Source organism: Scyliorhinus canicula, chromosome 4 (genome assembly GCF_902713615.1).
Source record: "Scyliorhinus canicula chromosome 4, sScyCan1.1, whole genome shotgun sequence".
NCBI lineage: Eukaryota > Metazoa > Chordata > Chondrichthyes > Carcharhiniformes > Scyliorhinidae > Scyliorhinus > Scyliorhinus canicula.
In genome coordinates, this window is record NC_052149.1 from 103051556 (window position 1) to 103078904 (window position 27349).

The 27349-nt window shown below is 45.3% G+C and overlaps 1 protein-coding gene across 1 annotated transcript in view; it reads right to left on the reverse strand.

Moving 5' to 3' along the window:
- Nucleotides 1–258: 258 nt before the first annotated feature.
- Nucleotides 259–27349, reverse strand: part of LOC119964866 (4-trimethylaminobutyraldehyde dehydrogenase-like) — a 51001-nt gene continuing 23910 nt past the window's right edge. Inside the window, exons 3-11 of the mRNA XM_038794934.1 lie at nucleotides 24289–24418; nucleotides 18810–18944; nucleotides 15797–15993; nucleotides 13627–13767; nucleotides 8042–8230; nucleotides 4901–4988; nucleotides 2910–3051; nucleotides 1214–1326; nucleotides 259–1125 (exon numbers count right to left, since the gene is read on the reverse strand). Of these exons, the coding sequence (XP_038650862.1) occupies nucleotides 1031–1125; nucleotides 1214–1326; nucleotides 2910–3051; nucleotides 4901–4988; nucleotides 8042–8230; nucleotides 13627–13767; nucleotides 15797–15993; nucleotides 18810–18944; nucleotides 24289–24418 (1230 nt within the window). The 3' untranslated portion in view covers nucleotides 259–1030. The remainder of the gene's footprint in view (nucleotides 1126–1213; nucleotides 1327–2909; nucleotides 3052–4900; nucleotides 4989–8041; nucleotides 8231–13626; nucleotides 13768–15796; nucleotides 15994–18809; nucleotides 18945–24288; nucleotides 24419–27349) is intronic.

Consider the following 27349-nt stretch of genomic DNA (forward strand, 5'->3'; position numbering starts at 1 on the left):
GATAAAGCATCAACTTTGACTGTGCCCCTAACCTAGTGCTGCCAAAATTGCCTTATCCCAACATGTGACCTCTACCTATATGTCACCACCGGAAGTCTACAAACTCCCTTTAAACTGAGCATCTTACTGCTGGAATATTACCCAGTACTCACTCCCCACAGGTTACTTCTACACGGTCATTTTGAAAGCAGTGTGCAATTCTACAAGTTGGAAAGAAAATTTTGTTTGAAGTAACCATGTTACAAAATGCAATCATGATAATGAACAGTATCATTTAATAATGAGGAAAATCTCAGAACACTATTTAAAAAGCAACATCTGAAGATGATTAATCTTGCTTACCAAGAACTGAATCGCCTCCCTGGTCTTAAATATTAAATTTGCTGCTAATTTAATTTTGTAAAATAACTTTTCACCAGGGGAAAGGCAGCAAGTTTTATGTCTGCTATTCCTCACTTTTTTCATATTCATTGACATGATTTTCTGCTCTTGTCTGTGAACATTTAGAATAATGAATTTAATTATATACATCAGACTTTATACAATATTATTTGTATGGAATGCAGATATAGAATTCTTTATGGGTACGACATTACCGTCCCCCTGAGCAAGAGGAAAACAAACTAACTGAAGCTATAAGGACATTCACATTTATCTTCACAAAGTTGTCATAGACTGTGCTTCAGTCAGACCTGGCTAAATGAGAGAGAATAAGGTACTGCTTTAAAAAGAATTAAAGACTGGTTTATAATTTTATTAAAACAAATTTTATTAAAACAAAACTAAGCAGCTGAACAGATGGGAGGGAGGGAGGGAGGGAGACAGACAGACCTCCCTCACTTTATACATTGGGTCCAAAAGCTTGAATGGAGAGTGAAACTTCACACCTTTTACTAGATACAGAATCAGTACAATTACAGTTTGAAAATTTTAAATAAGAAACGATAGCTTTCACTCCTTGTTATATGCGGCTATAAACTAACCTGAACCAACATTGAATTCAGGCACCAACAGATAAGATTGTCGCAATTTAGAAAGAACATTGTGGATCTCCCATTTCCACATAAACGCTTTTTAGTTGTGTGTAATATTCAACTGTCGCTATTCCATTCTCTTTTCCAAATCCTGTAACAATTGAACTGGGATTACTTTTCAGTTGAATGAAACACTTAAAATTCTCAATTTTTTTCAGAAAAACGAAATTGATAGCTACCTGACATTTTATACCCTCCAAACGGTATCTCAACTGGGGAGACATTGTAGTTGTTTATGAAACATGTCCCTGCTTCAAGAGCTGCTGCCATTCGATGCGCTCGAGTCACATCTCTGAAAAATACACATTACCTGATGCAAAACAAAAACTCCAACTCCTACACGATCACAAGCAAACTTTCCCTGCCCCATTCCCGCTGCCCAATAATTTTAGGAGTACAAAAATAACATTTCTCAAATAAGCTTTTCACAATTGTTCATCAAGGGGGTTACCTCCCACTAGCTTAAGCCTCAAGCAGTAGGCGGGGAAATGTTTGCCAGTGTTCTGGAGGTAAACTGCATAGCTTATGCTGGCTAAAACACCACCATTTTAAGTGATCACATATATAGGATCCCTAAAAACATGGATTTGTCACAGCCTATCCTTAGGCGTCTGGGTTTGGCTAGGTGAGGTGTGCCCAAAATAGGGCAGGGAGGTGAACGCTCTGTACTAGGCAAAGAAATCCCATCAGTCTAGGTTTTTCAGGAGCTTGATTTGGCGACACTTAAAACATTGTTGGAAGATCACTAAAAATGTAGTGTTTTTGAAACCAGAATGGCCTAAAGTGAAATCCACTTTTACATTGCTACTAATAATCAGGATACAAGTTAGACTCAAGAGTTTGAGCACCCTCATTTCCAGATGCATAAACTGAACAGCACAGGCACAGTACCAAGTGAATTTGATGATCACCATCATTAAACAACTACCTCAGTCCTTCGAACTGGACTATATAAACTATCTCTCACCCAATCATATTGATAAGCACAGTATTACTCCTACATTCTGTGCTATGCGATATTTCATTAGCATTCCTGTTTTGCTCTGTGAAGAATTCTCTCTTCTGGTCATTCAATATGCCTGCTACAGATTCTAATCCTTCTCTTGTGGTCACGGCAGGAATCAAACATTCCCCCAAATCCAATTTACCTACTGCACATCAGCTGGACGATTATCGAAAAAACACCAGGCAAAATTGTTCAGAGCATTAAAGCAGACAGTCCAAGTAAGTGGACTGATTCCATTTCATTCGAACATAATGTGGTATGGAATGAAAGTTGATTTATGCAACAAAATGTTGATACAGGACACTTACATATTGCAGGGTTTGACAATTAAATTTATGTTAAGAATGATATTGTATAGCAAAGCTGGACAGAAAACTATGTAAAGTGGCCACAAGAATTAAAATATCTACAAGTATGGAGCACAATAACGTGCCTCCATCAAACAGCAACAGAACCACAACGTGTTATTTTGCTGGAATAAAGGTGTAAGAGCACTTCAAGCACCGGCATTGATTTTCTAGACCCCCTTCACTCCTAAAAGCATTACCTCTTGACTGGGATAAAACTGCACATGCCTCAAACAGCTCTGGCAATCTGAATGTTCTGTGTAAAATTTCAGATACGAGTGTCTGAAGGTTATTCTATTGAAACTGCCTACGAGTCTCGCCTGACCTTGTCAGAAGACATCCTGTGGTGGGGAAGATACAAAATTGCAACTTTCCCCTTCCTAACCCAGGGGCATGGGTCTGTAATACCATCCCTATTAACTGCATCTAACTAGGTCCACATTACAGAAAGAGCAGATAGGCCACCGCCAGTATTGATTAAATAAACAATCTAGCATTAGGGAAATGTGAGGTGCACAGTACCTGGTGAACACGCCAGCTGCCAGACCAAGATTGGTGTTATTTGCTCTCTCGATGACCTCATCCTCAGTATCGAATTCCAACACTGACATCACAGGTCCAAATATCTCCTCCTTAACACAGGTCATCTCATCTTTGCAATTCCCTGCCCACACACAGATCATTACTTGTAAATGCCACAGATTCAAAGCCAGCATGTAACAGGAAATGAAGCATTTAACTCCCCCAATATTCAAGCATCAGGCACTCATTGCCTGTGTGTGAGAATTAGTGCACAGGTAATTCATAACACAGCACTTCAAAGTGGGGGCTGGTTCAGCACAGTTGACTAGACAGCTGGTTCGTGATGCAGAATGAGGCCAGCAGCAAGGGTTCAATTCCCGTACTGGCAGAGGTTATTCATGAAGGCCCTGCCTTCTTTAACCTGACCACCAGTCAGCTCTCCCCCTCAAAGAGGAAAGCAGCCTATGGTCATCTGGGACTACAGCGACCTTTACTTCAAAGTATTAAAACACTGTACTCGACAGAAATGTGGATCAATCCTATTTCACGTTCGTACATTACTACTTTGTACCCGTTTATCGAAATTATGGCACTGGGATTTTTATTTTTAATTAAAGCCATTTATTTTTTTTTGTCCTTTAGTTTGCAAGTGTTTAGAGGCCTTCATGACTAATTTCTAGTAACGGATTTGTGAAAAAGACAAACAGACTTGCATTTCTTTTGGGACATCCCAAAACACTTTACTGTCAATAAAGTACTTCCAAAGTGTAGTTACTGTTGTTATTTAGTAACCAGCTCATCAGTGCACAGCAAGATTCCGCAAACCTCAAGGTGATAACGACCAGATTAATCTTCATTTTAGTTGAGGGCTAATGTTGGCCAGATATCAGGGGGTGTTTCCCTGCTCTTCTCCAAAATAGTGCTGATAGTGGCACCTCAGATAGCCCAGTGCAGTACTGAGGGAGCACTGTGCTAACAGACTAGATTTCTCCCTGCACTGAGACGTGAACGGTAAATAGTCACCATGATGGAGAAGGTTTAAATAACAGCCAACCTGTTTATGAATTACTTATAGAATTAAGACCTAATGAAATAAATTGATATACATTTATTATCTGGAGAATAAATTAAGAACAAGGCAGGCCCATTATAAATTGTGCCTGACTCCTCAGGAGCATCCAGATAGGAAATGTATTGTTGTCTTAAAGACTTGTGACAAAATTTGTTTTCGCATCAATGCCTCGAGGTAGACTCAACATCACCTTTTCAAAGGCAACGAAGGATGAGCAATAACCATAACCTTGCCATCAACACCTATAATTCAAAGCGTTTCCAGGTCACTATGGTGAGGTTGTCAAAGTGAGAATTTATGCAAAACGTTAATCCAATGATTCTGATTTAAAATTTCGAAACTCCAAGTTAACAGTCTCAGAAAATGGTCAAAAGCAACAGAGCATCAAGCAATGGATGTATTGCTGTTTCAACTGAATTAATCCGTTTGTGTAGATTTATTTCTTGTAATAGGAAACAAGTCGTGACTGATCCTGAAAAACACGGTCTGGCAATGTGGCATTTTCTACCCGAGGTATCCGGAATCGGCATCATGCATTACATCCTGATGGCTTAAGTGAGAACACGGTAGTTGTTTAAGCCTGAAGTGTTCTCCATCCCACTTACCACTAAGTTGGAGACAACGGCCTACTGATGGAAGCTGTTTTTTGTAGTGAGCACCAGTAAAGATTGTTGGGAATCAGGCCAACTACAACACTAATGTTCTAAATATATCATATCCTTGGAAGACAAGTCATTTAATTTGCATTTAATGGCTGAACAATTACTTCACATGCATTTATAGTGCAATGGAAAGGTGTCAGAGATGACAACGCATCACTTTACACCAATCAAGATCTAATATTTTAAACAAAATGATCTTCGGTATCAAGTCTATTCTAATGACTTTGATCTATTAATTGTAGCATTGAGCAATGTACCTAGAACACAGGGATTCATGAAATATCCATCTTTCAGATTTGGATCATCAGGAACAAACAGATCTCCACCACACAGAACAGCTGCACCCTGTAAACAAGGATCAGGATTACAAATCTCATATCAGCAACTAGCATTCCAATGCAATGGCATGAACCTGGACTTACACAGCACTGCTCACATGCAGGAAGATGTTGCAGTGTGTTCACGCTATTGTGGAAATAGATAACCTGCACACTGAACACAGGAAGGGACTAATGTGGGGGAACCAAAGATATAGGCACGGGAGGGTTTTTAAAGACAGCAAGTTGGAAGGAAACAAGCAGTAAATTCCAGAGGGTAGGATCAATACGTGAAAGAGTATTTGCCGAGAGAGGAACAAAGAAAGACGGGTCCAGTATTCGATGGACAGAGTACAACAATGTAAAGCAAAGGAGATCCCCAAAGTAGGTTGGGGTGAAGGCATGCATAGATTTGAGGGCAGGTACAAGAATTATAAAATTGGCAGGCAAGTCAGTGAAGCTCAGACTAAGACAGGGGAATGTTAAACGGAGTGTAAGTGAGCACATGGAATTTGGCAAAGTAAATGAGTTGAAGCACAATGCAGAAGACAACTGGAAGAGCAATAGAGAAATTGAGCTTTGATACTACAACAGATTGACTAAGGCTCTGGAGAGAGTCTGAGACTCAGGAGGTGCAACTATGTTGAGGAGCGAGAAAGCAGCTTGCAAGCCGAATGGATTTGGGGTGGGGAAGAGAGCTGAACTGGCAAGTCGAGCAGGACGTGCCAGATTCTAGGTTTTCTGCTGCAGTCGAGGCCTCTCTTGGAGAGGCTGGCCTCAGTTTTGCCGACATTAATCTGACACTTGCAGTTTTCATTTTCCAGTTAGCATAAACTGCGGAATGTTCATTATCACCAACTAGTGGCAAATATCTTTGTAGAAGCTCCATCATCCTTTTGACATCTAACAGACGAGATGCAAGCTTTGTATTACTTCTCTATTGTGACTTGAATATTTTTTATTCTGGTTAATCAAATCAGTCGCTGTGCACAAAGATCACTGACTGGCAGAATCAAACGAGCTTGACTTAGACCAGCATTTGATCCAACCAAGCATATCAGGTTAGACTCTCTCGTTGCAATTCCAGTTCAGTGAGTGCAAGCATGCATAGATTTCCTTACCCAGCAGTTGAAATATAAATGTTTAGAGGCACCACTGCCCAAGCTGAGGACCCGGGTTCGAATCCCGTCCCTGGGTCACTGTCCGTGTGGAGTTTGCACATTCTCCCCGTGTCTGCGTGGGTTTCGCCCCCACAACCCAAAAGATGTGCAGGATAGGTGGATTGGCCACACTAAATTGCCCCTTAATTGGAAAAAAAAATAATTGGGTACGCTAAATTTATAAAAAAAAACATTAAAATGAACCCATAATGTGCTTGAAACTCCATGGGCGCGATTCTCCGCAAATCCAGCGTGCCGTGAAGGCTGGCGTGAAACTGGCCGTGTTTCACGCCAGCCTCGGAGCTCCGTCCCGGGACCCGATTCTCCCCCCCCGGGCGGGGCTAGTATCGGGGCAGGGGGAATCACAGCGACGCGGAGTTAGCGAACGTCGCTAACTCCGCCCGCCAAGAGTCACGGCGGCTGACGTGCACGATGATGTCAGCCGCGAATGCGCGGGTTGGACGGCTCCAACCCGCGCATGCGCGGATGACGTCATCACGCAGACGCGTCAAAACCCACGCATGCGCGGGCCGTCATGCCCCTCAGCCGCCCCACGGACTGATCCTGCGGGGTGGCGGAAGAACAAATAGTGCGCGGGCATCGGACCCGCTGCCCGCGATCGGTGCCCACCGATCGCAGGCCCATGCCACCCTTGGCACGGCCGTGCCAATCGGTGCCATGGTTGTCCGGGACGGGCACTTTGCGGCCGTTTTCACGAACGCTGAAAGCAGGTGTGATCGCGGCCGTGAAAACGGCCGTAAAAAAAGGCGAGCAGCGATCCGTGTCGGGGGGCGGCCGGAGGGGGGGGGGGGGGGGGGGGGGGGGGAGAATAGCGGGAGGCCGTGAAAATTGTCGGGAAGGCCCTCCCGTTATTCTCCGACCCGTCGTGGGCAGCGGAGAATCGCGCCCCATGGGCATCCAATGCAGTGCTCAAACTAAAACAGTGCGAGGCATTAGAAACATAGAAAATAGGAGCAGGAGGCGGCAATTTGGCACTTCGAGCCATTCATTATGATCATGGCTGATCATCCAGCCCAATAGCCTGATCCCGCCTCCCCCCCTCCCCCGTATGCTTTGATCCCCTTCGCTCCAAGAACTATATCTTTCTAAAAATAAATTTAGCGTACCCAGCTCATTTTTTCCAATTAAGGGACAATTTAGCATTGCCATTCCACCTACCCTGCACATTTAGGTTGTGGGGGCGAAACCCTTGCAAACACGGGGAGAATGTGCAAACTCCACATGGACGGTAACCCAGGGCTGGGATTGAACCAGGGATCTCGGCAGCGTAAGGCAGCATTGCAGACCACTGTGCCACCATGCTGCGCTCCAATTACTATATCTAACTGCTCCTTGAAACATACAATGTTTTAGCTTCAACTACATTCTGTGATAGCAAATTCCACAGGCTGACCATTCACTGGGTGAAGAAATTTCTCCTCATCCTTCTCCTAAATGGTCTATCCCGTACCCTCTGACTGTGACCCCAGGTTCTGGACACCCCCACCATTGGGAATATCCTTTATGTATCTACCCGGTCTAGTCCTGTTAGAATTTTATAGGCTTCTATGTGATCCCCCCTCATTGTTCTAAACTCCAGCCAATACAATCCTAACCGACTCAATCTTTCCTCATACAACAGTCCTGCTATCCCAGGAATCAGTCTGGTAAACCTTCGCTGCACTCCCTCTATAACAAGAACATCCTTCCTCAGATAAGGAGACCAAAACTGCACACAATATTCCAGGTGTGGCCTCACCAGGGCCCTGTATAATTGCAGCAAGTCATCCCCACTCCTGTACTCGAATTCCCAGTAGTTTCACTGCCTCAGATTAGACCACTCACTACGTTACAAACAACATATATGGCTAATGAGGATAATTAGTGCAGCAAACTTAGAACAACCAAAATGTTGGAATACCTGTTCCTTCGCCTGCTTTACATAGGACAGCACTCGGTCAAGGTGTGGACGATTGATGAGACCCCCCATTTGAGTATCTTCAAGTAGTGGATCTCCGATTTTTATTGCTTTTGTCTTTGCCACCACTTTTTCCACAAACTTTGACAATATGTCTTTCTGTACAAACACTCTGGTGCCATTGCTGCACACCTGGAAAGAGAAGAAAAATAAACGGTACATTCACATGAATATTTACCCCAATAATAATTAAACAGCAAACAAAATTGTACCTACAGGCAGAAGATCATGATTTTAAAACTCACTACAGGAGTGGAGTTCACACCAGTGATAACCAGATTGAGCACAGAAACTTCCGAGGACGGGAGAGTGAGAACGTAAATAAAAAAGCAAAGAGAGAGTATGTGAAGAGAATGGCAGCCAATGTAAAAGTGAATCAACAAGTCTTCTCCAGGCATATAAATAGTAAGAGGGTGATAAGAGGAGGAGCAAGGTCATTTAGGGATCAAAAAGGGGATCTATGCATGAAGGCAAAGGGCATGACTGTAATACTAAATTGTAAATAATAATAACAACAACAACTTATTGTTACAAGTAGGCTTCAATGATGTTACTGTGAAAAGCCCCTAGTCGCCATATTCCAGCGCCTGTTCGGAAAGGCCAGTACGGGAATTGAACCCGTGCTGCTGGCATTGTTCTGCATTACAAGCAAGCTATTTAGTCCACTGTGCTAAACCAGCCCGTAACAAATACTTGCATATGCCTTTGCCAAGGAAAAAGATGCTGACAAAGTTGTGAAAATGGAGATAGTTGACAAAATGACTGGGCTAAAAATTGATAGAGGTATTAGATTGGCTGTACTTAAAAGTTGATAAGTCACCAGGACCAGGTGAAATACATCTGAGCATACAAAGAAACGTAAGGGTGGATATTGCAGAGGCATTGGTCCTAATCTTCTAATCCTCCTGAGATACAAAGATGGTTACAACCTTGTTCAAAAGGGGCACAAGGATAAACTCAGTAATTATAGGCCAGTCAGTTTAACAATAGCAGTGGAAAACTTTGAGGGATGATAATCTGGTAAAGAATTTCAGTCACTTGGATAATTGTGGATTGATTAAAGAAAGCCTGCATGGGACTTCCGACAGCGGCCATGGAGTGAGTGGTCGCACATTTGGTGGCTCCCGCTCAAGGTGGAATTGCTTGGTCATTTTTAACTCAATGTTAAGGGGTGTTAGCTGGTGTGAGGAGCATGAGCAGTGAGGAATAGAAGTGCTCCATCGGCGGGGCCGGTTAATGGCTTACCAGACGAGGGATGTTACATGGTAGCATGGTGGTTAGCATAAATGCTTCACAGCTCCAGGGTCCCAGGTTCGATTCCCGGCTGGGTCACTGTCTGTGCGGAGTCTGCATGTCCTCCCCGTGTGTGTGTGGGTTTCCTCCGGGTGCTCCGGTTTCCTCCCACAGTCCAAAGATGTGCGGGTTAGGTGGATTGGCCATGCTAAATTGCCCGTAGTGTCCTAAAAAGTAAGGTTAAGGGGGGGGTTGTTGGGTTACGGGTATAGGGTGGATACGTGGGTTTGAGTAGGGTGATCATTGCTCGGCGCAACATTGAGGGCCGAAGGGCCTGTTCTGTGCTGTACTGTTCTAAAAAATTCTAAAAAGTAAGAGGCAGCAGCCTGGTCGAGAGGCCATTCGAGGTGTGACAGAGGAAAAGATGCTGGAGGGTTCTGGGATGGTGTTCCCGCCCTGTGGTCTACTGAGCAACTGGTGGACCTTCTGAACACCAAGCTCCAGCAGCAGAGGCAGGAGGTATCAGAGGACCTAGCGAAGGTGGTGGAGCTGCTTAGGATGACTATTGAGAGAGTGGAGCAAAGGGTGGAGGCGCAGAATCTGTCGCTCCAGAAGGTGGAGGAGGCAGTGGGTGAGCATGAGGACCAGCTGGCCTCGTTGGAGGCCGAGATAGCGTTCGTGGCGGAGAGCCAGAAGGGGTGGCAGAGAAGGTGGAGGACAGGGAAATAGCAGAGCAGGCTGAGAGGTGGAGGTTGGTGGTGGACATTCTGAGGGTGGATCAGAGATATTCGGTGGCGCCTGAGATGGCATTGCTGAAGGAGAGGCAGCGGCTCCAAATGGAGTTTGGGTTGGTGTCCACAGGGAAGGCGGTCCCACAATTGCATAGAGCCAGAGGGGCGGTACAAGAGTATGGGGAGAAAGCTAGCAGGATGCTTGCTCATCAGTTGAGAAGGCAGCGAGGGAAATTGGGAGGGTGAGAGACAATAAGGGCACGGTGATATTGCAGCCGGAAGGGGTGAACTGGTTTTTTGAGACTTTTTAGCAGAGTTTATATAATTTGGAACCTCCGGTGGGGAGTGAAGGGATGAGGCGGTTTTTGGATAGGTTGAAGTAAACGAAGGTTGAGGAGGAGAAGGTGCAGGGGCTGACGGCTCTGATCATGCCGAGGGAGGTAATGGAATGTATGGGATCAATGTGTAAGTGGGCAAGGCCCCGGATAGGGATGGGCTCCCAGTCGAGTTCTATTGGAAGTTTGGGTTGGGATTGGAACTGAGGCTCCTGCTAGTGGAGATGTAAAATGAGTCGTTGGTGAGGGGCTTCCCCCCACACTGTCTCAGGCTTCGATATCGCTCATTCTAAAGAAGGAGAAGGAACCGGAGCAGTATGGATCGTACCGCCCGCTCTCACTGTTGAATGTGGATGCAAAGTTGTTGGCGAAGGTACTGGCAACACGGATAGAGGATTGTGTGCCTGGGGTGATAGATGAGGACCAGAAGAGGTGACACTTGTTGGCGAATGTACGGAGGCTGCTTAGTGTTATAATGATGCCCTCGGAGGGCCGAGAAGTAGAAGTGGTTGTGGCAATGAACGCAGAGAACGCGTTCAACTGGGTCGAATGCGCGTATACGTTCGAGGTGTTGGGGCGGTTTGGGTCCGGGAATCGAACCTGGGACCCTGGAGCTGTGAAGCATTTATGCTAACCACCATGCTACCCTGCTGCCCCTTAGATAGGGGTTTGTGCATTGGGTTCGGTTGCTGATCTAGGCACCCAAGGCGAGTATTCAGACGAACAAGGTCAGTTTGGATTATTTTGGGTTGTACCAGGAGATAATGCTGGGGTGTCCGCTCGCTCTGCTGCTCTTTGCCTTGGTGATTAAGCCGCTGGCAATGACATCAGGGGTTTGAGGGAATAGAGAGGAATTGAGCTTTGGGGGTGGGAGGGGGAGGGGGGAAACGTTAAGTACGGTGTTTCTTTGTACACGGACAATCTCCTGTTGTATATTTCATTTGGAACCAGTGTTGGCAGCACTTTGGATTGGAATGGGGCGGCACAGTAGCACAGTGGGTAGCACTGTTGCTTCACAGCGCCAGGGACCCGAGTTCGATTCCCAGTTTGGGTCACTGTGCGGAGTCTGCATGTTCTCCCCGTGTCCGAGTGGGTTTCCACCGGGTGCTCCGGTTTCCTCCAACAAATCCCAAAAGACATGCTTGTTAGGTGAATTGGACATTCTGAATTCTCCCTCAGTGTACCCGAACAGGCACCAGAATGTGGCGATTAGGGGCTTTTCACAGTAACTTCATTGCAGTGTTAATGCAAGCCTACTTGTGACACTAATAAAGATTATTATTAAAAAGGCATATCTATTGGGGCAGCACGGTAGCATGGTGGTTAACATAAATGCTTCACAGCTCCAGGGTCCCAGGTTCGGTTCCCGGCTGGGTCACTGTGCGGAGTCTGCACGTCCTCCCCGTGTTTGCGTGGGTTTCCTCCGGGTGCTCCGGTTTCCTCCCACAGTCCAAAGATGTGCGGGTTAGGTGGATTGGCCATGCTAAATTGCCCGTAGTGTCCTAAAAAGTAAGGTTAAGAGGGGGGGGGGGGTTGTTGGGTTACAGGTATAGGGTGGATATGTGGGTTTGAGTAGGGTGATCATTGCTCGGCACAACATCGAGGGCCAAAGGGCCTGTTCTGTGCTGTACTGTTCTATATGTGGGTGTCGATTTGCGATAATCATAGGTTTGCTCCGGCGGTGTTGGATGTGAGGTTCCAAGGGTTGCAGGTCAGGATAGAATATTTTAGGGATTTGTTTTTGGGAAAGAGGTTCGCAGGCCTGGAGGAGTTGGAGGGGACATATCAGTTGCCGAAGGGAATGGGTTCAGATATCTGCAGGCTAGGGACCTCATAAATAAGGAGGTGCCGTTGTTTCCAATGTTGCCGCTCCCGGTGCTGCAGGATAAGCTTCTGTCCTGGGCGGAGATAGGGGACAGCAGGGTTGCAGATATATATGGGGAGCTGTTGAAGAGGGAGAGCGCTCCGGTGGACAAGGTTAAGCGAAAGAGGAGGAGTTGGGTGGGGTGTTGGGGGCTGGAGTATGGAGTGAAGCTCCGCGGACGTTAAATGCATCCTCGGTGTGTGCAAGACTAGGCCTTATCCAATTTGAGGTGGTGCACATGGCCCACATGATGGTATCCAGGATGAGTCAGTTATTTCCAGGGCCGGAGGATAGGTGTGGGCATTGTACAGGGAGGCCGGCGAATCATGTGCATATGTTTTGGGCGTGTCCGAGATTGAGGGCGTTTTGGAAGTGATTTTCGGACGTAACTGCAACAATTTTGGGGGTAGAGGTAGCCCCGAGTCCAGAGGTGGCAATATTTGGAGTGTCAGAGGATGCGGGAGTGCAGGTGGGGAGAGAGGCCGATGTATTGGCTTTTGCCTCCCTGATAGCCCGGAGACTGATTTTGTTGTGCTGGCAGAACTGAGCTGCCGAACGCGGAGGTGTGGGTGAGCGATTTGGCAGAGTTCCTGCATTTGGAAAAGATCAAGTTCACCATTCGAGGTTCGGAGGAGGGGTTCACCTCGAGGTGGAAGCTGTCCATCAATTTCTTTAAGCAGTTATCGAGTCGTCAGTCGGGGAGGGGGGGGGGGGGGGGCATTCTTGGCTTTATCAACAGACTTTCGTAAAACACTGGTTCAGCCTCAACCGGAGTATTGTATCCAATTCTAGGCACAACACTTCAGGAAGGATGTGAAGGTATCGGAGAGGGTGCAGAAGAGATTTCCGAGAAAATTCCCTTTAGGGAAAGTCGAGAGAAGATTTGGCAGATGTGTTCAAAATCATGAGGGGTCTGGATAATTGGATAAATACCGGAAGATAAAATTTTGCAGGGCAAAGGGGAAGAGGTAGGAAAGTTGGGCCAGCTGTTACAGGGAGCCAGCACTGACACGATGGGCTGAATGGTCTGCTTCTGTGACCGAACCATTTATGATTCTATAATTTAGGTTAACTTTTAAGTCTAAGAAGGAGGGAGCATGGAATAGTCACAAATTCTATCAGAAGTCAGCCTCTCTGTTCAGCATTCTGCACAGGCCCATTTGAAATCTGAAACAGCGAGGACTAGCTGGAACAGATGGCATTTTGTTCCAATATCTTCCAAAAGTGCTTCAGCAACTCGGGGGAGGTTTACTAATCGTCCTGCCTCCAGTGCAGGTGATTTAGATGTATTCAATGTTTACAAATATTGTAAAAGACAACTGAATGGTCAACCCAAGATCACAAAAAAAAACGTTGTTTACTTACCTCCCCTTGACTCAGGAAGTTCGCCAGCATTGCACCTTTCACAGCATTTTCCAAATCACAGTCAGAGAAAATAACGAGAGGCGATTTCCCTCCTAGTTCGAGGGTGATATGTTTGACACTTTTTGCTACTGTTTCCATGATCTAGAGTTAGACAGAATGTTCAATACCACAAAGGTTTGGAACTGGGGCTTTCCCAGAGAGCAACTAATTGAAGAGAAGAACCTGTATTCATATCGTGGCTTATCGTGTCTGAAGAATGTTTCAAAATACTGACGTGCAATTAATTGCTTTGAAATATAATCACCATGTTTAATTAGGTAAAGGCAACAGCTCCAAGTAACCCACAAAGAAAAGTAAAATGACCAGGTCATGAAGACCAAATACAGATTTTGTGAACTTATCCCGCCATTACTCACCTGTGGCCTGTGATCCAGTGACGATATTAGGCTACGGGTGTGTGTCGTACTGGCAGCAGCCAATCCCTCCCTAGTCACACTGCTGTTCAATACATCTGCTGACCACAGAGGCCGGCAGCTCTCGGCGGTCAGAACTGAGCCCTTGGGGTCCTTTATCATGGGGAAAGCCCGCCACTGTCCAGTTAGGTGCCTGCATAGCACTCAACAGGGTGGGCTTTTCCTGAAAGAGGCAAAACAGATCTCCCACTGGCGGGTGAGACCCCTGTCACCTCCCTTAAAATGTCACGCAAAGTCTCTGGATTGTGGAATTGGGTGGGGTGGAATATGAACACTTATCATCTCCCAGTCACTATTTTGTGATGTTGGATGACAGGGTACACACCATCAGGCAGAGGAAAAGTTCAGAGTCAGTTTTAATGCTCCTTCCATGTTTGAGGACCATGTTTACAACAAACATCTGGACCAGCTGTGAAAATGGCAAATCCAAACAGTAACCACACCTGTGTGGAGTGCCCCAATATGTACAACATCTTTGAGAGGGAAAAGGATGGTGAATATTAAAAACACGACAGTAGAACATTTATAAAATAAATAGAAATATAAAGATAAAGAAGTGACAAGCCACTTTAATTGCATGGCATGCTGAATATGGGACAATGTGTACAGTTCACTGTTGAATTTCAGCCTATGGCAAGCAGCTTCTCTGCTTCAGAGGAAAGTTTATTTTATTTTTTATAAATTTAAGAGTACCCAATTCTTTTTTTTTGCCAATTAAGGGCCTATTTAGCGTGGCCAATTCACCTACCCTGCACAACTTTTGGGTTGTGGGGGTGAGATCCACATGAAAACTCCACATGGACAGTGACCCAGGGTTGGGATCGAACCCGGGTCTTCGGTGCCGTGAGGCAGCAGTGCTAACCACTGCACCACCGTGCTTCCCCCTAGGTAAGTTCATTTTTAATCTGGATGAAAGCAAATTACTGCGGATGCTGGAATCGGAAACCAAAGAACTTTGGATAAAGGGTCATCTGGACTCAAAATGTTGGTCCTTTTGACTCCCTACAGATGCTGCCAGACCTGCTGAGATTTTCCAGCATTTTCTCTTTGGTTCTATTTTTAATCTATTCTTTCATGGAATGCGAGTGCCACTGGAAAGTTCAGGGTGAATTGCCCTTGAACTGAGTGGTATTTCAGAGGATACAGTTAAGAATCAACCACATTGTGGAGTCACATGGAGGCCAACCAGGTAAGGCGACAGATTTCCTTCCCTCCAGGACATTAGTGAAGCAGATCGGTTTTAAAGATGATAGTTTCATAGCCACCAATTACTCAGACTATCTTTTCATTCCATGTTTTATGAATTGAATTTATATTTCACCAGCTGCTGTGGTCCCCAGAGCATCAGCCCGATCCCCCCCCCCCCAGATTACATCGATCATCAAACCTATCTTCAACAGATCACTAAAATCTTCACCAAGAGCAGCCAAAACACCTCTTCCTCCCTTTAGGTAAGTAGTTGACGTCTGTTAAATACCTCCCCACGACGGCACAGCTGGAATTAGCACCTCAGCATGAAGCAAATTTATTGGCACAAGCCTCAATTCCCGCTACTCACTGGTGTTGTGCCTCACCACCTCAACACATGGCCCCAGATGATGTAACCTTCATTCTTGGGTGATGTTTAAATTAAGAGCAGCTCCATGACTTTAAACATTTCTAGATGATTTATACTGGTAGCCTCAGCCAGCATTTACCTTGATTCCAGTAGGAACGCTCCCAGTGAAAGAAACCTTTGCCACATCCTTGTGTTGGCATAGAGCATTCCCCGTCTGTACAGCCCCTTGAACCACATTGAACAACCCATTCGGTGCCCCTGCCTGTGTGTAGATCTCAGCAAGCATCACCGCAGTCAGAGGGGTCAAGGGTGAAGGCTTGAAAATCATGGCATTTCCTGTTTGGAGAAGAGACAGGATTTTCAGAATATTCTAACATATATTTTCGCCTCTACAGAAAAAGACTGCCTTTTCTCCCTCTTGGCTCATAACCGTCCAGAGATAAATCTAAGATGCCAGGTGCTAACTTGGTGAAAAATCCACACTTTCCAGCATCGGTTGGGATGCTCAATCATACTTGAAGCAAATGCACTGCTACAGTGTGAGCACAAGATTGGTTAATTCTGAAGGGAATGCAACTAAATTCTCAGTCCCAAAGATATGAACAGCAGCATCAGAAGATAAATCATTTCCTGGAGACGCAAGATTCAGAACCATTACAGTGCAGGCATTATTTTATACTGGTATGCGCATTCCAACCCACAGAGCTCCCTGACCAGACAATTAACCTCTGCTTGGTTAGAGATTGCATTTAGTTCAACATTCGATTTGATGGCCTTAAAGGGAAAGAGCACTGAAATGGTAGCCCCCACCTTAGCATGGCAATGGGCCAGATATTGCCCTAAAGTAGAGACCATAAAAGAGTGGCACTAGGCCATTCGGCCCATCAAGTCTGCTCCAGTACTCATTGGGATGATGAATGATCTAATAGGATAATCCTCGACTTCATTTTTCCACCTTATCCCCTTAATCCTCGGTTGGCCTGCTGATTAAAAATTTGTCGTCTATCTCAGCCTTGAACATAGGAGTTATTTTTTTCCAATTAAGGGCCAATTTAATGTGGCCAATCCACCTAACCTGCACATTTTGGGTTGTGGGGGCGAAACCCATGCAGACACGGGGAGAATGTGCAAATTCCACAAGATAGTGACCTGGGGCTGGGATCGAACCCAGGATCTCAGCGCCGTGAGGCAGCAGCGCTAACCACCGCTCCACCGTGCTGCCCCTGCCTTGAACATGCTTAATCACCCAGCCTCTACGGCCGCTGGGGCAAAGAATTCCACAGATTCACTACCCTCCCAGAGAAGAAATTCATCCTCATCTTGGTCTTAAATGGGCGACCCCTTTACTCTGAGGCTATGCCCTCTGGACCTAGACTCTTCCCCCAGGAGGAATACTAATTAATCATTTAACAACACTGGATAAAATAATTGTTAAACATCAAATATGTTGCTGAAAGGAATGGGGCAAACTTTAAAAATAGTCTCCGCGGTACATTTTGTTGTAATGTTCACGATAAGTAGAATTAAACCTTATTTATAAGGGTGGGCCCACTATATCACATAACGTGTTACTGCATTTTACAGTGAGCGGAGTGGAGGGGGTTAAGGTTTATTGTTTTCAGAGCCAGTTCTGTTATTCGCATTGCCAATAAAATCCCGGTTGGCCCAGGCTGAAAAGGTATTGTGGGTTTTTTCGGGGTTGCTAACATAGTGACGTGGGAGTAGGTATGTTGACATTCTCAGTGACTGCTGGCTCTCGACATGCAGCAACACAGGCAGTGTCAGAGACCCGCAACGTCAGAATTTTCACACAAGCCTGCACATGCTCGACATCCTACATTTGCAGGTGGTTTCAGAGGGATAACGACAGTGAATGCCGACAGTTCACCATCAACCACTCCCCACTGCAGCTTGCAATATTCAGGGGGAACGGGGTCGCGCTGTGGCACTGTCACTGGACTAGTAATCCAGAGAACAGGATAATTCTCTGGGGACCCGGGTTCAAATTCCACCATGGCAGATGGTGCAATTTGAATTCAATGAAAACATCAGGAATTAGAAGCCCAACGATGACCGTGAAACCATTGTTGTTGTAAAAACCGATCTGGTTCACCAGGCCCACAGCAATGTGACTCTTAGATGCTCTCTAAAATGGGTCTCGCAAGCCACTCAGTTCAAGGACAAATTAGGGTGGGCAACAAATGCAGGCCCAACCAGCAAAGCCCATAAATGAATAATAAAAAATACAGCCCAGTATATATTGTTACAGGATATATTCTAAGAAAATTATTTGTATTAATACATTTATAATTCTTTTAAGGGAAACTTTCCTGCTACCTACTATGAACACCACTACAAAAGTTTAATTGAAAGCAGACTTAAAATACACACCTCATTCCTTTCAGCCCCACGATTGATTTCTGGCTAGTATTTTGCACCGTGCTTTGCTTGGGTTAAACAACAAAAAACAGCAGCTTTTCTGTAGTGCAGTGTTTTGAAACTGCCACAGTTGCATGGAGCAAAGCCATGGAGAGATGGTATCGACAGACTGCTCACAGCGTACAGAGCAATTGATTTGGGCTGAGGGGTCGTGCTCGTGTTGCAGTGCACAAACTAGTCCACAACCTTCACCGGGTTTTCCACAAAATGCAATTACCCATTTTGTTTCCACCCTTACACTGTTACTGGGGGGGGGGGGGGGGGGTGCATGGTAACACGACAATGATCTTGTTCGCCTGGCAACCAAAAACGTTCTCCCGGAAACAGCGGGAAATTGAATTACACGTTAACTGCTTGAATAGTTTCACAATGATCAGTAGCCAAGTTGTGATGGTGGATTGTGCAGGGTGCAAGCAATCATACGAGCAGGTGACACAAATAGGCAGGAAAAGACCAACACTCAGTCTAGATAATGCATAACCCAACCGCTCAACCAGCCCACCAATCAAACCCAGCAGCATGTAACCTGCAAGAGGAAACAAAGCATACAAACCCAATGCCAGTAAGAATTCAAACACTTCCTCTCCAATCCCCTCAAGGTGATCAGGAGCAGTCAGAGAGATCACGTGGACTACATGCACGCTCAAAATGTAGTTTAAAAAAAAAAAAAATAGAATATGGTTCTACCACGAAATGTGAAGTTGCGCTCTCACCACAAGCCAGAGCTGGGGCAGACTTCCAGCAGGCTATCTGGAATGGGTAATTCCAAGCTCCAATCCCCACACACACACCGAGGGGCTCCCTCCTTGTATAAGCAAACGATCCTCCGGAGAGTTGAATGTGTTGGCCTATGCACAGGAATAAAGGGAAGATACTCAATAGGTGAGATTCAGAAAATATACAATCGATTCACCAAAACAAAACAAAATAAAATAAGTAACAAAAGACCAAAGGAATGATATAACTGTGCCATGCAGGGCAGGAATTCCCCAGGTTAACAACCCAGTCAGTCCTTCAGTGTGTAGTATCAGCTTCCACAGTGTAAGAACAAGATCAGTAATTACCAGTAAGTGTGTGCATAGCTCTGCCAATGGACTAGAGAGACAGTCATCCATGGGAGTAAAGCATTCAACTGGGAGATAGTCTTGGGAGATATTGATTACAGCTGTTTAAACCCCACTTTGGAGGTCCCTCCAGTTTAATTACTTTTTTTATTAACTTACCAATGAGGTTACAATGAGTGAACAAATGTTCAAGTTACTCATAATTACATTATGACACTAAGTCCATTTGTTGGAATAGTATGGCATGAAAGAGAATTTCAGTACGTTCCCCTTTAGTGATATGGCATATGATATGGTTGGGATTCAATGTTTGCGTGAGAAAGAACAAATGGAAAAGGTCATGCGAGAGGTATAAAAAAAAAATTGCTCACGGGGCGGCACTGTGGTTAGCACTGCTGTCTCACGGTACCGAGGATTCAGGTCACTGTGCGTGTGAAGTTTTCACATTCTCCCCCGTCTGGGTGGGTCTCACCCCCACAACCCAAAAAGATGTGCAGGGTAGGTGAATTGGCCAGGCTAAAGTGCCCTTCATTGAGAAAAAGAGTTATCAGGTACTCTAAACTTTAAAAGAATAATAATTGTTCCTTTTTTTTCCCTCCTTAGATCACGTAACCTCTATCCTAAACAGAGGTCAGCCACGTTTCTTGAAATATGTGGCGCTGGGGCAACAGAAGCTTTCCCCTCTCCCTGTGAGGAGATTCCTTCAGCAGATCTGGCATCATCTGTGGAGAGAGGGAGAGAGAGGAAAGAGCGATTGGAGTCCAATATGACTCTTCCTCGCCGGCCCTTTGCTCGGTCACGTTCAAGATCTTTTCCTTTATGTAAGGAAACCTTAAGAAATAACTTTGTTATTTATTGGTCCTTCCTTATGGCAACATAATGGAGTTCAGAAAATTAGCATGAGGGGGGGTTCAGTAATGCCAACCCGTCATCCCAAATCAACTCTGAAAAACCAAGAGATTCAGTATAAATTAGTGAGTTGCTTCCTCCCCTCTCCCCCACCTCAGACATAAATCAATGTAGATTGACAACTGGTTTCTAATTCACATTAATGGTTGATTTAATCTCTTACAGATCATATGAAGCTACTTACTCCTATAGTTTATCTGTTGACACACTGGGTGGCACGCTCCAAGATCCTTGATCTCCACCCAGCTCTCTCTCCCCATTTAGTTTTCTTCCTGCTTCCATTCAAAATTATGAATAATTCCACAAGGAAGGAAATTGAGTTCCATGCTTTTACATTTGTTAGTTCCGCAGTCTTATTCATTTTCATTATTCTTACATGGATGCTGCCCAGGCCAGCATCTATTGCCCATCGCCAGTTGTCCTAGTGGCATTTTCCCATAGAATGTCCACAGTGCAGAACTGGAGGCCATTCAGCCCATCAAGTTTGTACCAGCCCTCTCAAAGAACACACTACCCAGCCCCACCCACCCTAGGCCCACTCCTAGGGCATTTAAGAGTCAACCACATTGCAGTGGATCTGGAGTCACATGTAGGCCAGACCAGGTAAGGATGGCAGATTTCCTTCCCTTCCTTAGATAAAGGATCTGGATCGGCGCAGGCTGGGAGGGCCTGTTCCTGTGCTGTAATTTTCTTTGTTCTTTGTTCTAAAGGACATTAGTGAACTAGATGGCTTTTTCCAATAATCAACAAGATTTTATGGTCATTATTAGACTTTTAGTTTCATATTTTCCCCGAATTCAAGTTTAAACATTTACTATGGTGGAATTAGAGCCCAGATCTCCAGAAATTATGGTGTGTCTCTGGATTATTTGTCCAGTGTCATTACCACTACGCCACTGTGAATTGGCTCTTTGGATTAACACTGTAAAAACCGTACCGTTAGCAGGATATTTAGCAGTTAAAAATGATGAGTGCTGTTTTGTAGAAACAGGCGGGGGCTCAGCGCATAAAGCCAGGGGCAGCATCAAGAGCTGTGCAGAGGCCAAGTCGGCATCAGCAGACAAAGTCAACAACCTGGTTCCGACAGGGCTTCCGGAACATTAATACACCATTTTTAAATTTGTTTAAGGGATGTGGGTGTCGCTGCCTACGCCAGCATTTATTGCCCATCCCTAATTGCCTTTGTGAAGGTGGTGGTGAGTCTTCTTGAACCACTGTAGGTGGTATTATGGAGGGAGTACCAGGATTTTGACCCAGTGACAGTGAAGGAATGGCGATATATTTTCAAGTCGGGGCGGTGAGTGATTTCTAGGTGAACTTCCAGGTGGTGGTGTTCCCAGGTATTTGCTGCCCTTGTCCTTCTGGATAGTAATGGTTATGGATCCAGAAGGTGCTGCAGAAGGAGCCTTGGTGAGTTTCTGCAGTGCGTCTTGTAGATGACACATATGGCTGCCACTGTGCATCAGTGGTGAAGAGAGTGCTAATCAAGTGGGTCTCCTTGTCCTGAACGGTGTCAAGCTTCACAAGTGTTGTTGGAGCTGCACTCATCCAGAATATGCCAACACATTCCTTGTGCCTTGTAGATGGTGGAGAGGTTTTGGGGAGTCAGAAGGCGAGATACTCTTCGCAGGATCCTAGCTTCTAACCTGCTCTTGTAGCCACAGTATTTAGATGGCTAGTGCAGTTCAGTTTCTGGTCAATGGTAATCCCCAGGATGCGGATAGTAAGGGATTTGTCGAATGCCATGGGATGATGGTTAAATTCTGTCATGTTGGAGATGGTTATTACCTGGCACTTGTGTGGCGTGAATGTAATTTGCCACTTGTCGGACCAAACCTGGATATTATCCAGGTCTTGCTGCATTTGGACATGAACTGCTTCAGCACCCAAGTTGCGAATTCTACTGAACATTGCACACTGATGATTGCACAACCATCAGCGAACATCCGCACTTCCGAGCTTCTGACAGAAAGAAGGTCATTGATGAAGCAGTTGAGGATGGGTTTGGTCTAGGGCACTACGTGCTGTAGGGATATACCGGGCCATGAGGTTACAGATAGTGGGCAAATACAATTCTGCTGCTGCTGATGGCCACAGTGCCTCATGGATGCTTAGTCTGGAGTGGCTAGATCTATTCGAAGTCTATCCCATTTAACACAGTGGTAGTGCCACACAACATGTTGGAGGGTATCCTCAATGTGAAGATGGGACTTTGTCTCCACAAGGAATGTGGAGTGGTCACTCCTATGGATAATGTCGCAAACAGATGCATCGGGACAGGCCGGTTGGAGAGAATGAGGTTTTTCCCTCATCACCTGCCGCAGACCAGTCTGGCAGCTATGCCCTTTCGGACCTGGCCAGCTCACCTGTAGTGGTGCTGCCAAGTCACTCCTGGTGATGGACATGAAGTTCCCCACTCAGAGTACGGTGCTCATTAATGGTTCCAAGCTTTATTTTGTTTAATTCAAGCTGCACTATCTACAGTAGTGAGATTCAGACATTGGTTCCCAAAGCATTACCCTGGGTCTCTGGATTAAGAATCAGGCGACAATACCAATACCCAATTGGAAAGAAAATGCTGGGAAATGCGGAGTTCTGGCTTGTTTTCCTTTCAATTCTAACTCTGTGAAGAGGTGCAGAAATTGTACTATATTACCCAAACATGGCAAGGATTTAGCAAATGGTAACACGAGCTTTGGCGTGTTCCCTGGGTTGTCACTGACAGACAGTCACCGGTTGGTGCATGGGCCTCTGGCAGCAGTCTGAAAATCCTGATTCTTCAGAGCCCTACAGCTTGGCTTTGAAAGCCCACGCTCCAAGCCCAAGTTCGATCACGTGAAAATTTCGCTTCAGGCAGTGCCGGGCAGCAGTTTTTGGCTTCTGTGGAACTGTATCCCGTTACTGGCAAATTATTTTTCAATAATCTATGAAGAAAACATTAATTCCCACAACTTCAGGGAGAAAGCTGGAGCTGTGTTCCAGCAACGTAAAAGGGGGGGAATTTCTGAATAAATTTTTGGGTGTGTCAGAAGAAGGATTTCAACCATGTCCATATGTTTTGGGCATGCCCGGCACTGGGGGAATTCTGGCAGGGGGTGGCGAGGACGGTGTCGAGGGTGGTAGGGTCCAGGGTCAAGCCAGGCTGGGCACTCGCGATATTTGGGATTGGAGTGGAGCTGGGAGTGCAGGAGGCGAAAGAGGCCGGTGTTTTGGCCTTTGTGTCCCTAGTAGCCCGGTGGAGGATCTTGTTGCAATGGAAAGATACGAGGCCCCCAAGTGTGGAGACCTGGATCAATGACATGGCGGAATTCATTAAGCTGGAGAAGGTCAAATTCGCCCTGAGGGGGTCGGTACAAGGTTTCTTTAGGCGGTGGCAGCCTTTCCTCGACTTTCTGGCTCAACGATAGGGAACTAGGTCAGCAGCAGCAGCAACCCGGGGGAGGGGGGGGGGGGGGGGGGGGGGGGAAGGGGGGGGGGGTTTCAGGGGGGCATTGTTTATGTCAATTTAATTTATTGTTAATTTATTTTGTTGTTTATTGGGTTGGGGGGGGTGGGAGGGTTCATTATATGCATTGTTACGGGTGCAGGGGGGTGTTTATTATTGTTATTATTATTACTGTTATGTTGTTATACATTTTTCAAAAATTTCAATAAAAATTATTTTTTTTAAAAAGAAGGATTTCAGTTTGGTGCCACAGTGTGGTGAAATACTGTACTGCACACCAGGGGGAAATTCATGAAGGAAAGTAATGAAATAAGCAGAAGCAACGGGATTGACAGAGATCAACAACAACTTGTATTTAAATAGCATCTTAAAGTAGTAAAGCCTCCCAATGGGTTTCACAGGTTCATTAAGAAATAACATTTGACATTCTCCCCGTGTCTGCGTGGGTCTCACCCCCACAACCCAAAAATTGTGCAGGGTCGGAGGAATGGCCATGTTAAATAGTCCCTTAATTGGAAATATTTAAAAAAAAGAAACAACATTTGATACCAAGCCATCCAGGGGTACGTTTTAATGAATGTCTTTAATGAAAACAGGACGAAGGAGATCACTGCTGAGGTTAGGGCCTCGGCTGTTTAAAGGATGGCTGTCAATGTTGGAACAATGAAAATTCCATCCAGCTCTGACAAGACTTTATGTGAAGTTTCCTTAACTTTTACAAATCAAGGCTCTGTTCAGGATTATTTTTACTCCATTTTGTAAGTTTGTTCTTACCAGCCAGTGTTCCAGCAATACCAGCGTAATATTCCACAGACTGCCACGCTGTGTCCACATCAGCTCTGGACTCACTGATGGGCTTTCCAGTATTAATGGATTCCACAATTGCAATATCTTCTCTCTGTTCCTGTTTTGAAAATGGTAAACAGTTTAATTGTTTGTACAACTGTTGGCAGGATGATATAATTTTTCTTCCACTACATGTATTGACATTTTTCTCCCTTACCCTCAACTTATTTCAAGCTGCCACCTGGACTTTGACCAAATGTCCATTATCTAATGTCCAGTTTTCCTTTACCCCCAACCAAAGGTTCTGGCCCACGATGGTTGAAATACCCTTGATCACATCTATCCCATTTCCTGCATTACTGTTCTCACCCTTCCCCACCCTCACAATCCCACAATAGGGTTCCCTTATCCTCACCAGCCTGTGTGTACAATGGATCATCTCTACCATTTCCTCCATCTCCACTGTGAAGCCACCAACAAATGCTTCTTCCCCTCCCTTCCCCATCAACATTCCTAGCAGACCCTTCCCTCCAGACACCATGGTCCACTCCTCAGTTACCCCCAATTTACCTCATCTTCCTACAGCACCTCTCTATGCAAGTAAAGGGAATGCATCACCTGTCCTCTTATCTCATAAGAACATAAGAACTAGGAGCAGGAGTAGGCCATCTGGCCCCTCGAGCCTGCTCCGCCATTCAATGAGATCACGGCTGCTCTTTTGTGGACTCATCCAGTCAGATCTCAACTGTTCAAGGCCATAAACTTTCCTTCCAGTGAGACAGTAATTTATTTATACTTCTTTCAATTTAATTCTGCTCATAATGCAGCCCTTTCTACATGGAGGAAGCCAAACGCATATTGGGCAAGCTCTTCGCAACCCACCGTGAAAATTTCAATCATTTCAAACTGGCATATCCTTGTTTTTAATTCATTCACAGGTTGTGGACAATACCAGCTAGGGCAGCATTTATTGCCCATCCTTAACTACCTCTGAAAAGATGTGCTTGTAATGATGTGACACAACAAAGTGGCTCGTTGGGTCACTAAGAGGGCAACGGGTGGCACAGTGAGTAGCACTGCTGCATCATGGCACCAAGGACCCGGGTTCAACCCTGGCCCGTCCGTTTGGAGCTTGCCCATTCTCCCCGTGTCTGCGTGAGTTTCACCCCCATAACCCAAAAAGCTGTGCAGGGTAGGTGGATTGGCTATGCTAAATTGCCCTTAATTGGAAAAAAAAAAGAATTGGGTATTCTAAATTTATATTTTTAAAAAGTCACTACGAGGGCAGCTAAGACTGAATCATTCTGCTGACAATCTGATGTCACGTGTAGGCCAGGCCCGGTAAGAAAGGCAGACTTCCTTCCCTGAAGAACATTAGTGAACCAGTTGGGTTTTTACAACAGTCTGTTAGTTTCATAGTCACCATTGCTGACCCGAGCTTTTCGTTCAAGATTTTAGAGTACCTGAAAATTCAAATTCCTCAGGTCCTTTGCTGAACTCCGATTTCTGGATTATTCATCCAGGTTGCTGGATTACCATCAGGTAACATAAGCACCAAGCTATCAGACCCAATAAAGGAGGAAAGTGGTGGCATAGTGGTATTGCCAGTGGACTGATAATGCAGGATACTGTTCTTGGCGACGGCGTTTCCATTGGGCGCAACATGTACCGGGAAATAGAAAAGGCATGTCAGAAAGGCAAGGTCACGGTGATCATGGGGGACTTCAATATGCAGGTGGATTGGGTAAATAACGTAGCCAGTGGATCCAAAGAAAAGGAATTCATGGAATGCTTACAAGATGGCTTTTTGGAACAGCTTGTCATGGAGCCCACAAGGGAGCAGGCTATTCTGGACCTAGTGCTATGTAATGAACCAGACTTTATAAAAGATCTTAAAGTAGGGGAACACTTAGGAAGCAGCGATCATAATATGGTTGAGTTCAGTCTGCAGTTTGAAAGAGAGAAGGCAAAATCGGATGTAATGGTGTTACAGTTAAATAAAGGTAATTACGAGGGCATGAGAGAGGAACTGGCGAAAATCGACTGGAAGCAGACCCTAGTGGGGAAGACAGCAGAGCAAAAATGGCAGGAGTTTGTATGCATAATTGAGGACACTGTACAGAGGTTCATCCCCAAGAAAAGAAAGATTATCCGGGGAGGGATTAGACAGCCATGGCTGACAAAGGAGGTCGGGAAATGTATCAAAGAAAAAGAGAGATCCTATAAAGTGGCCAAAAGCACTAGGAAATAAGAAGATTGGAAAGGCTATAAAAACAAACAGAGGTTAACAAAGAGACAAATAAGGAAGGAGAGGATCAAATATGAAGGCAGGCTAGCCAGTAATATAAGAAATGATAGTAAAAGTTTCTTTCAATACATAAGAAACAAACGACAGGCCAAAGTAGACATTGGGCCAATTCAAACTGATTCCGGAAGGCTAGTGATGGGAGACGAGGAAATGGCTGGAGAACTTAATAAATACTTTGCGTCTGTCTTCACAGTGGAAGACATGAGTAATATCCCAAAAATTATAGAGGGTCAGGGGGCTGAGTTGAGTATGGTTGCCATTACAAAAGAGATGGTGCTAAAAAAGCTAAAAGGTCTTAAAATTGACAAATCTCCTGGCCCCGATGGGCTACACCCTAGAGTTCTGAGGGAGGTGGCTGAAGAAATAGCGGAAGCGTTGGTTGAGATCTTTCAAAAATCACTGGAGTCAGGGAAAGTCCCGGACGATTGGAAGATCGCTGTTGTAACCCCCTTGTTCAAGAAAGGATCAAGACAAAAGATGGAAAATTATAGGCCAATTAGCCTAACCTCGGTTGTTGGTAAAATTCTAGAATCGATCGTTAAGGATGAGATTTCTAAATTCTTGGACGAGCAGGGTCGGATTAGAACAAGTCAACATGGATTTAGTACGGGGAGGTCGTGCCTGACGAACCTGTTAGAATTCTTTGAAGAGGTGACAAGTAGGTTAGACCAGGGAAACCGAGTGGATGTGATCTATCTGGATTTCCAAAAGCCCTTTGATAAGGTGCCACACAGGAGGCTG